The sequence below is a fragment of the Callithrix jacchus genome, chromosome X (assembly GCF_049354715.1).
Source record: "Callithrix jacchus isolate 240 chromosome X, calJac240_pri, whole genome shotgun sequence".
Lineage (NCBI taxonomy): Eukaryota > Metazoa > Chordata > Mammalia > Primates > Cebidae > Callithrix > Callithrix jacchus.
Window position 1 is genome coordinate 44717445 of NC_133524.1, and position 12058 is coordinate 44729502.

The 12058-nt window shown below is 39.7% G+C and overlaps 1 protein-coding gene across 1 annotated transcript in view; it reads left to right on the plus strand.

Annotated features, from left to right (window-relative positions):
* The window catches only part of MAOA (monoamine oxidase A), a 75146-nt gene extending 64077 nt beyond the window's left edge, over positions 1 to 11069 (plus strand). Inside the window, exons 10-15 of the mRNA XM_078363336.1 lie at positions 102 to 155; positions 4891 to 4948; positions 6155 to 6252; positions 7988 to 8099; positions 8302 to 8364; positions 8562 to 11069. Coding sequence (XP_078219462.1) covers positions 102 to 155; positions 4891 to 4948; positions 6155 to 6252; positions 7988 to 8099; positions 8302 to 8364; positions 8562 to 8708 — 532 coding nt within the window. The 3' untranslated portion in view covers positions 8709 to 11069. The remainder of the gene's footprint in view (positions 1 to 101; positions 156 to 4890; positions 4949 to 6154; positions 6253 to 7987; positions 8100 to 8301; positions 8365 to 8561) is intronic.
* The last annotated feature ends 989 nt before the right edge of the window (positions 11070 to 12058 follow it).

Consider the following 12058-nt stretch of genomic DNA (forward strand, 5'->3'; position numbering starts at 1 on the left):
TAATGCTGAATAGGTACAGGTCAAGAATACTTCAAAAAGGAAGGGCAGCTCTTAAGATGAACAGCTGTAACCTGATTATTCAATGTAACCTCTTTCTCCAGCTTCATTCTTGCCCGGAAAGCCGATCGACTTGCTAAGCTTCATAAAGAAGAAAGGTAAGGATTTATAACTGAAAAATAGATTTAAAAGTTAGCCTTATATTGTGTTTTTGCACTGACAATAGTAGAATAACATGAGGAAAAGCACAGTGTTTCATAAATATTCTCAAAATTCCAACAAACCAACATTTTGTATTTTGCTACAGACCTATCCCTTGCCTGTGTGCATATACAAATTTAATTTTACGTGTTTGTATTTATTTTACAGTGGTTAAGAGGTAGGATTTCCCAGTGAGATGGTTGGAGAAAAAGTCACAGAAAATATTCACTGTGAAAAAAGCTGTAGAAACTGAATCTCAGTCCCCTTGCAAGGCCATAATCCTTTTCTAAGATTGTCTGACATGGACTTTCTAAAAAGTGTGTTTTAACCTGTAGCAACATGTGTACATGAAAGTACCCATACTTATTATCTGGGACACAGTTCTGATGTTTCCTTATCTGAAAGCTCCCTAGTATAAAATTTATTTTAGGGCAGTGGCTTTTTCTTTCTTTCTCCTTTTCTCTTTCTGTCATGGTATATTTGTTTTGTTTTGTTTTGTTTTGGAATCCTTTGTCCAAATAAAGTCTCACCCAGAGAGGTAAGCCTTTTAACATCAGAGTTATTTGGCTGTTGGAGGGATGCCTCACGGTAGCCCTAAATACTTTGCTAGCTTTTAAAGAGGTCCAATACATACACCAAAATTTAGACTTTTCTCTGAATGTAATTAAAAAAATTAAACAGCTAACCCATTAGCAGCCCTTGCTTTGGGAGTTACTCTAATGACTTTAGACGTGGGGAAAAGGCTGCAGAATGAGTTCCTACCTGTGCACACAGATTTGTTTATTTGAACAACCATGTGATTCAACAATCTCATGGTTTGCATATAAACTTTACATGGAAGAAACTCCCAGCTTTAATCCCTAGCAGGTTCTTCTCTGTTCACTCTAAGTGGTAAATGGTTGAATCTCAACAATCATGAGATTCAAACAACCATGAGATGTATCTCATGGTTGTTAAAATAAACTCTACTTCCTCCATAGAGGAGGGATTTGGGGGTCCAGTGATGGGGAATGATTTTTTCAAGGCTCCATAGCTGGTGTCTTAGTCCATTTGTGATGCTATAACAAAATGCCAAAAACTAGGTTATTTATGAAGAATAGAAATTTATTTCTCACAGTTCTAGAGGCTGGGAAGTCCAAGATTATGATGCCAGCAGATTCAATTCAGTATTTGGTGAGGGCCTGTTCCATAGGTAGCACTTTCTCATGGTACCCTCACATGGCAGAAAAGGCAGAAGAGGGAAGGGCAAATAGGGATGAAGGTGGTGTCCTCACATGGAGGAAGGCAGAAGGGCAGAAAGGGCCTAGCTACTTCCCTCCAGCCCTTTTATAACGGCACTAATCTATTCATGAGGGCATAATCTTCCTGATTTAATCATTTTCCCAAAGACCCTACCTCTTAATACCATGACCTTGGAAGTTAAGTTCCAGCATTTGAATTTTGGAGGGACACATACATTCAAATCATCGTAGCTAGCTTGTGACAAAGCCAGGAGTAGCATATAACACATACTTTTTCATTACACCACCCTAAGCTGACATTTTCTTTTGGATTTCCTGCTTTCCCTCCTTATTAATAGTAAAATAAATACCAGCCTGTAGGTAGACATTTGGTTATGATTCCACACAGTGGCTGAACTTCTCAAAAGTTCTTGTAAGGCAAAACTCTTACGGAATATGTCATTGACAAGAACAGTGGTTCCCAGATCTGATTGCATCAAAATATCTCAAAGAATATTTGGAAAATATGTTTTTATAAGACCTATAGATTGTGATTGAGTAGGTTTGAGGTGGGGTCCGAGTATTTGTATTTTTCAACAAGCTTTTCAGGTGATTATGATAAGCAACCAGATTTAGAAACCAGTTAATAAGTTCAACAGGATGATTTGCCCAGTGGTTTCTTTTGGCCATCACTTAGGTTCCATCACTTTTAGAGCCAAATTAATCAATCGGTGCATTGTTTTTAACATCCTTGCCTTGCATCTTTTGCAAAAAGTTTTAATTGTAAAGGGAAGGCTCACACCTGTAATCTCAACACTTTGGGAGGCTGAGGTGGGCAGATTGCTTAAGCACAGGAGTTGAAGACCAGTCTGGGCAACATGGAGAAACTCCATCTCCACAAAAAATAGAAAAATTAGCTGGGCATGGTGGCATGTACTTGTAGTCCCAGCTACTTGGGAGGCTGAGTCAAGAGGTTCACCTGAGTCCAGGGAGGTTGAGGCTGCAGTGAGCCATGATTGTGCCACTGCATTTCAGCTTGGGTGACAGAGTAAGACTCTATCTCAGAAATAATAGTAATAAGTTAAGTACTGGTGAGCTTTTGTAGAATAATCATTGCTAATACTTTTATTTTCTAATTAACTCAAAATGTCTGAATTATTGCTTATAACCCCCCTGTGAAGCAGGTGTTAGAATCAGTCATCTCTTCAAAGACTAGGCAAAGAGAGTGCCATATTAGACTGAGGATGGATATTGACTGAACAAATATTTATTATGTACCTACTACGGGCAGATTACTCAGAAGGGTAGAACCTTACTCTGCTAATTAGCTGAGCAAAATCAAATAAATCTCTGCAGCTCCCTGAGCCTCAGCTTCCTCATCTCTGAAATGAGCGGCTTGAATCAGACTGAGAGAGACAGACAGGCAGACAGTAGTCTTGAGACTTCTTCCCATTCTTCCTTTCCTTTATGACTTCTTATGTATAATGTAGCAGTTCTTTGAAGGAAACCAAACTTTCTCTGACTATCCTGGAATTTAACTATCCACCTAAATATCTACCTAATGTTGCATGACATCATCTCAGGAGTGGCATTGTCTTTCCCTTGAAACCTTCCATGGAAAATGGTGACAATAAGCAATGTTTATAATCCACCTCCTCCTCCTGACTTTATACCTATGAGGTGAATGTTCTGCAAGTTATATAAATGGTATAAGTGTGAGCATTTAGATACATTTATAAGGTTACATTTTATTGGATCCACATTATTCAGAGAAATTAGGGGCATGTCTTCAAAATATTTTCTAATGTAATTGGCAACATAAAATTGTATATTCCTCAATCTCTATTTCTTTATTACCAGTAAGCTTGAGCTCCCCCGCTGCATAATTTTGTCTCTTCAGCTTTTAATACTTGTCTTATAGATTTGACTCAAACCTTTTGCCACATTTTTAAGCAAATATTTTTCCAGTTGCTTGTTATCCCTTAACAAATATTTTAGAGCATTTTCAAATGTTTAAACTATATAAAAACTATAAAAAGTAAATAGGAAAAGTATATAAGTGGATCAGTGTGAACCTATGCAAATAAATCCAGAAATAAAACCATTAATTTCTAAAACAGGTGATTTTAGTAAATTAGACCTTTAAAAAAACTTCACCATGAGTATTTGTGAGTTTAAAATGTATTTCATTTCAAAAAGAGTTTACATAAGTACAACTGCTGATTTTTTCAGACATGAAAATACCATGTTCTGGGCTAGTCATTTAGATAATGAATTATGAGACTAACCGAAGGCTGTGTTTGAGGTAACATTAGCATATTGTGCCCATCCCTCAGGTACAGTTTAGAATACTGTGGTCCACAGACCATTCTGTCAAGTGACAAATTCCAGTACTGAAATGACTGTACACACTTTCAGTATAGCATAACTTATGCTTAAAAGATGACATGGAAATGAATTTCCAGTTTACCCTCTGTTGTCCGCAGCTTTTTTAATTTTAAGGTTTGACTAATTGGACCCATCTCATTGTACAATGTTTGAGTTGCAAGCAGAAAGTAAAATTTGGTATAAAGCAGGTTATTTCTATATTGAAAGGAGTACAGTTGAAATTATAGATTTAAGATTGTCAAAATCATGACAATTCTAACTTGTCTCTTCTAACCTACTGTGTACAATCTGAATTTTAAAAATTGCAGACATATATGATCTTGGTTTCATGTGTTTTTGAAAATGTTATTGTTTGAAAAAAAATGAAGCATATCTGCTATAGAGCTGTCAGTTTGCATTACTGACACTAAAATACACTGTTCTTTGTGTACTGTGTGTTATTTTATCAGCTGCTGCATTAGCCTTCAAAAATATTTGGAAACTTTAAGATGAACTACATTTCTTTCGAAGTATATTCCTTTCTGTGGTATTTTCTGTAACTGAAGTATAGTAATTATTTTATGGAAATGTTAGCAATTCTGTAACAACTTTGAATAAAATGAAAAATTAAAATAAATGATTAAATGAGCTTTATATGTTTGTAGGTAATTAAAACACAAGTATAGGATAGTTAACATACACCATCACTTATACTATAGTCTTATAAAAGGGGCCATTTCTGTGTTGTACATATTCGAGGAAAGTTACATGGAATCAATTCCTAAGGCTGGCTAAACTTAATTGAATCTATTTTTCCCATCTTTATCTTGAGCAGATATCGTATTAGGTAGTGAAAGAAGCAAAAATATAAAAAAGAATAATAATTCCATTGAATCCTGAAATGACTGTATTGAGGCATTGAAAACTAATTAGAATGCAGGGATTCAGGGAACTGTTCATTTGTGCAGTTACAGAAGGCCATTGATTTGAACTTTTCTGTAACAAATCTGACTGATAAGCAAAAGCCCTGGAAATTACTGGATTTATTCTATACCCATCAGCTACTCCTTCCCTAACTTTTTTTTTTTTTGGTTCTTTTTTATAGGAAGAAGAAAATCTGTGAGCTCTATGCGAAAGTGCTAGGATCCCAAGAAGCTTTAGATGTAAGAAACTCCCAGCTTTAATCCCTAGCAGGTTCTTCTCTGTTTAGTATAAGTGGTAAAGCGAAGCAGATGCTGATTTTTTGACAGTCTTATGAAGGAGAGTATAAAGGGATATGCTTAACTTGGAAGATAAGCTTCAGCAGTCACAAAAGGTCATTAAAAGCTGGTGTGAGGTGCCTGGATTTTCTGAGACAGCAACTCCTTTGGGCTATTTAAATGTTCACTAGATAACTGGCAGCCAATTGTAATCAGAGTCTAGAGCTGAAGGCATTATGTCAAGAATGGGTGAGATGGGTTCCCAGAACAGTGGTCCTGCCCCCCGCCAGTGTCACTTACCTGCTGCACGATTAAATTCCAGATATGGCATCATTTGTTGGTGAAGGCAAAGTAGTATGTACTTGACAAGATAGACTGAATCTAGAATCTCTGCCCAGGTCAATGTCATACTAATTTATTTTTCCATGTGTGAACTCAATTCACAACTCATTTAGGAACATCAGTGCTTGCAGTCCACCACTGAAAGCAATTAGGAGAATGAAATTACATCTTTTTGAAACAAAAAATACCAATAGCTGGGGGCTCTTTCAGGAGTTTATCTCTGAACTGTTCAAATAATAAAACTTTCTGAATGTTCCAGTGAAATTAGAGAAGGTTCCCACATGTCCCTTAGGAAACATCTTTCATATTAATTGCCCCTTTTTGGTGGAATTCCCATCATTCACGTGTCCAGCTTAGAGAAGCTGGTTGGGAAAAAAGCCTTTTTTAGACATTTGTTAGTCTTCTACCTCCTCCCTCCCACCCTTTTCTCAGCAATAATGTCTGGTAGATGGGGAAGTAAACCTGTTATTAGAGACTCCAGAGATTTGAGCAGCCGAATCGTTAATGGGGTTTCCTATACACTTAGCTCTAAAGACTTCAGAATCCGCATGGAGGGATGGCTACCCCTTCCTCCCAGATACTGGAATACTTCATGTCTTTCCTAATCAAGAAAATGAGAAGACCAAAGTATACGTGTTTTGTCACATGGAACTTCACAAAAGGCCATTATTTGGTACTATCATGCTCCCCCTTAAATGAGTTAGAGAAACAGGATCTTCTTTATTTTCTTAATGTAAGTTTTTGGTTAAAGTAAAGCAACGATATTGTGGGCTTGCAGCATTTCAGCTTTGTTTTCTCTTTGGCATTTTCTCCCTCACTGAACTACAGCCAGTGCATTATGAAGAGAAGAACTGGTGTGAGGAGCAGTACTCTGGGGGCTGCTACACGGCCTATTTTCCGCCTGGGATCATGACTCAGTATGGAAGGTATGACCCAAGCACTACACCAGTTAATCCAAGACCTGTGCCAAATTTGAAAGGAAACACAGAGTTCAGTGGGAATTCTAGAAATAGTTGTCAAAATCCCCGTTTCTTAAGTCATAGTTAACGCTTGTATATTTCTGGGTGTCCATAGAAAAATAAGGATGTCAGTACGTAGAAAAAGAACTGTCAGCATATAAAACAATAACAGAACACTGGGGAGGATTTCAGATGTGAACAGTGCTTGTGAGAATGAAGGAAGCTGCAGTGTCCTCCAAAGGGCCTTCTTGAGCTCTGCTTGACATTTAGTCTCACATGACTGCCTTAGGCTCCTTGGCACCAGTCAACACAGAAGGATATTGGATGTGTTTATCTAACACATCTGTCTTGCCAACAGAGCAGCATGAGACAGTCCTCTTCAGGAGAAGAATCCTCACTGTACAGTTGAGGTGTGAGAAAATGAGATCCACGTGGGGTGGGGAAGTCCGCCTTGACCTAGAAGCCCCTTGCTTCATGGGAACCATTATCTCTATGCTTCATAGCATAGTGTCTAGTAACTTGTTCATTTATAAGACTTGCTCAGTTACAAGAGACACCAAACTCAGGGAAACCCAAAGTGATAGCCTTGTACCAGGTATTTACAAATCATTCAGTCTTCCCAGCTTGCATGGTTTGCTAACGTGGGTGGCGTGGAGAGGCACTTTTAGCATAAGTGATGTTGCCTCCACAGGTGGCATTACACCTTCATCTGGTTTCCAGAGCAACAGAGCTAGAAAGTTAACACAAGATCACGTTTGTCCACCGAGAAGGAAGAAGTATTTGTTAACCTTTTTCCTACAGGAGCTTTGGTCTTTTTTTTCTTAAGTGAATCAAATCGCCTTTGTTAACAATGGCAGGATTGAGGAACTGGATTTGTTCTGGTATCAAAGTAGAAGTCTAGAAGACAGGACAAAGATAAGGAATAGCTAAGGAGTGCCAGTGGGTAGAGGTGAAGGCCATCAGGATGAGGGCAAGATGTGCAGCTTGGGAGAGTTCATGAAACTAGCTGTGGACATGGCAGGAGTCAAAGCCAAGAAAGCTGGAGGGGAGAGCTGTCCATTGAGTCCAGCCCTTCTTTGGTTCTCTTTGGCAGGACCTCCTTGTAAGAGGAGACCCATTTTGTTGCCCCCAGCCTGCCCCTAGAGAAGTTCAGAGAAGCTAACTGTACAGAGGCAGTGTTTTCTTAAAGAGACATACCCATATAATCTCTCAGGTCTCTCCTTTGCCAGGAATGACAGTTAACCTCCCTGTCTTCCCACTTGCCACTGCAGTTCCTCCTCACACACTGGGAATGCCTGCAAAGCTGGGTCTGTGGCTGTTCTCAAAAAGAGAGCCCCCTCCCCTGAGAAAGACAGGATAGGGAGCAGAATGGACTACCAGCAGAAAACATAGCAAAGAAATGTGATTTGGGGATTGAATGCATGGTCTTATATTCCAGCTCTGGCTGGCTTGGAAAAGGTCAACATCACTTTTAGAGATTGATGATCTGACAGCCTGATTCTCCCTGCCTTGAAAGTTCAGATCTTCTATGCAGACCCAGAAAGCAAAAAGCGGCCTTTCACCTTGGGCTGAGGCATACAGGTGTTTTTTTAAACAGTCTGAATTTCTGTGCCTTCTACAAACTAAACGAGGACAGTGGTTGGCTCATTTACCTTGCCCATCTTCCCAAGTAACTCTGTGTGACCTCTTGGTTCCCTTGAAGGGTGATTCGTCAACCCGTGGATAAGATTTTTTTTGCTGGCACGGAGACTGCCACACAGTGGAGCGGCTACATGGAAGGGGCAGTTGAGGCTGGAGAACGAGCAGCCAGGGAGGTAAGCCGGGAAGCTGAGACTCTCTCCTTCCTCAGTCATGGTGACATTTTTGGCATCTGGTCTTGCTAGTCTTGACACTGATAGAATCTATATGTCCATTTCTCTACCCCTCACTCATGGGGCTCATCTGTGGCTAGCAGGGCCTTGAATCTGTAGAAACTGTACAACCTCTTTTCATAATACCGTGGCCACTTTCTTTCAGGTTTTGCATGCACTTGGGAAGGTGGCCAAGAAAGACATCTGGGTACAAGAACCTGAATCAAAGGTAAGTTTGGTAGCTCTGGACACCATCTCTCCTTAGACCGATCATGGAACATAGAACTCACATCTCCCTTCTTGTAGCCTCTGATTTATTATAGATGCAACTATCCAAGGGATCTCCATGCATGGGGGTTACAGATGTGTTTTGTTCCTCCTTGTCAGCATGAGTTTTTTCCTCATGATCTGTGTTCCTTCATCTAGGATGTTCCAGCGGTAGAAATCACCCACACCTTTTGGGAGAGAAACCTGCCATCTGTTCCTGGCCTCATGAAAATCATTGGATTTACCTCATCAGTAACTGCCTTAGGGTTTACTATGTACAAATACAAGCTACTGCCACGGTTTTGAAGTTTCATGCATATACCTGCTCACCAGTTTTCAATACCACTCAATGGTGGTATTGAAAATAGTGACAAATTTAAAGGCTGTGTCATTGGGCCGTTTTTAAGTGCACTCTAACTATCTTCGGCTTAGTTCCAATCATTGTTAAACAACTCAAAGAATCACCTAATTAATTTCAGTAAGATCAAGCTCCATCTTATATGTTTGTGTAAACCAACTCATGTTAATTGATAGAATAAGCCTTGTGATCACTTAAATTCAAAAAGTTAAAGGTGATTTGCTCATCGGAAACAATTTCTGTGTCCTGTTTTTATTCTCTTCAATGCAAAATGCCTGATGATTTCAGAAACAAAGCATTTGACTTTCTCTCTGTAGGGGTGGAGTAGGTGAAGGCCCAGCCTGTGACTGTCCTTTTCCTTCCCTTAGGCTATGGTGAAGTGTCATTACAGAGCCTAGAGGCTCACAGCCTCCTGGAGAAAGCAGCCTCCACTTTGGATCAGGAAATAGTAAAGGAAAGCAGTGTTGGGGGTAGCGGCATGCAGATCCTCAGACCAGAATAGGGACATCTTTGTGGGCTGCTGCCTCAGGGATCTCCTGACCACTTCTAATTCCTCTGACTTTTCTAGACATCTAGTCTCAGTGCTCACTTATTTGTATGCTTTTCCTCTTTAACTTCTTATGGAGGAGAGTATTTAACTGAGGGAGAATGTTGAAACTGACTTGCTGTGACTTACATGCAGCTTTCCCGTTGAGTAGAGGCAAATAGCGGCAGGACTGTCCCCCAGGACATCTCCACACTTAGCTCTGTGAGACCAACTGCAATTGGCATCTTCTCTTCCGGCTGGAAGGCAGCTAGACACCAAGTAATCCTTGCCAGTCATAACATTCTATTTCAACTCCAGGAAAGCAGCAGTTTTCTTTTCTTCAGGTGCCCCCTGGCTGGCTGAAGGCCTCTAGGGACATATGTTTTTTTTTCTTTTTTTCTGCATCCGTAGAATTAGACACACCTCTCAGCTTACACATGTCTTCAACATGGTTACCTCTGCATAAATATTAGCATAGCATGCCAATTTCTTTTAAATAAGTTCTGAAATACACATGATAAATTTGACTGTTATTTGTTGAGACTGTCAAATGGAAAAGAAATTAGGGCTCTAATTTTCTTAAAGAAAGCTCACTTGCTTTAGTTGTTAAGTTTTATAAAAGACATTTAATTGAGTCATTTTATACGTGAAGACTAAGTTCTCTATCTTAGGAGTAATGTCAGCCCAGAAGGGTACCCACCTCTTGTTTTCCCATATTAAAAACTCCGATTTTTAAAAGCCCTTTCCCAAGGTTTTAACCATAAAATACTTCCTTTTAAAAGGTATCAATGTATATTTATTTAAGGGAAATTAACAATTGCCAGGGGTATCCAGCCAACCCAAGTTTATTATATCATTTAACCTTATGAATTCAAACCTAAGTTGCTGGACCCTGGTGTGAGCACATAAATCTTCCAAGTTTTGCCTATCCCAAGAGCTGGCTGGAGTTTTCTGCTGCCCTTTACCTTGAATTTCAGGTAATTTAGGAGTTTTGAGAATGTATTGGATGTGCTCCAGTACATAAGGAGTTGCCACATATTCTATCAAACTGCTTTGAGAAATCTTTTCCCTAATATATTACAGTTGTTTCTATTAATTTACTGATTAACTCAGTCCTGACACACCTTTCGGGAAATGCTGATTGAAACTCCTTAACTGGCAACAGTTTGAACAGTACTCAGCTTGCTAACATATTTAAGGTCTTCAGTGCTGAAGAACTCATAAGTATGTGATTTACCCTTTTCAACTTTTTGGAAAACCATTTGATTTATTCTAATTAGATTAACCCTATTAATCTACGGATTGGGTATCAAAATGAATTCCAGTCCAGATATGCCCAGACAAGAAATTGGAGCTGAGAACTCTCACCATATGTGAGTTCATCCAACATGAAGATACCATAAGCCTTGTCTCTGAACCAGAGATGTGAAAGTCACTTTTAGAGGCTGATAGATCTTGGCCCTGCTAACGCATCTACTTCACAGTTTTGAAGGCTGAGTTGGCCCCACTCCATAGTTAGGCCAAGAATTAGATTTTAAAACTTTATCTGTCTGTCACAGTTAACTGTTAAATAAGACCTCATATTCCACTGAAGAGTATGGATTGAAGGATTGTGAACAATGTTTAGTCTGATTGTGAACTTGATGCCTAATGTTCCATGTCCGAAGCTTGCCCCAGTGCTACATGTTGGGGTATACCTGTGTGTGTGTGCTTTGCCACTGAAGTAAGATTTTGCCTGTATGGCTCTGTTTTGTTTGTTAATAAAGTGTAATACCATCCCCAATACAGACTTGACTCCTGTATTCGGTTGATAGCTCAATGCAGAAAGTTCAGTGGCTTCTTATAGCAGGAGGTCACAATGAGGCATTTTCCATGGAAGATGGACTTAGGAAATCATTCTTGATATCAACTACAAATTCTCAACGTTGAGTTTGACTCTCATGTGTTACTGAGGTTTTCTGGGAACTGATTAAATGCTGAAATTCTGATTGGGCCGCAGATGTGCATTCTGGTCCAGGTTTTCTCACCTAATTAGCTTATGATACGTTGAGCAAGTAACTTTGGTTCTCTCGGTCTTCACATCTGGAAAAGGTTGGATTGCATTAGATGGCTTCTAAGCATTCTTTTCATGGCAGCATAATGTGATCTATGCATTTTGTTGCCAGTACTATATCTATTTCTGCCTATTGGTATGGCAGGGGCAAAAAATTCAGTCTTTCTGTGCCCTGGTTCCCTCCTTGTCCTAGATTGGGTCCTCTGGAAACAGACTCTAAGATACAGAGTCAAGGCAAAAAGTTTATTGGAGACAGTCCTTAGGAAATACACCTAAGAGGGTGAGGAAGGCAGGATTGGGCAGGAGAGGAGACCTACAATGCAGTTGCAACTACAGATTCTAATGAGCTAGGAAGACCCTTCAGAATTGTCCCTCATTGAGAACAGGAGGTCTGGACTCTGTGACCCTTCATCAGCCTCCCCCTGAGGCAGGGTGCTACCCTGGGTGAGGCCGGTTCAAGGACAGTTCCTAGTGAGGAATTGTAGCTGTGAACTTTGACCAGCCTGTATTCCTTTCAGATCCAGGGCAGAGCACTGCATTATCTACTTTACTGTCATAGAAAATAGGGAGTTGCCTTGTCATGTAAAAGACATTGTGGACTTGAGCTTCGGCTTTATAGATAGAATGGAGCTCTCTCTGTGAACCTATCCCTGTTAGGTAAGGTAACTTCTTTTAGAAGGTTGTATTTCTGCACTATTTATATAAAAGAAAAAAAATCA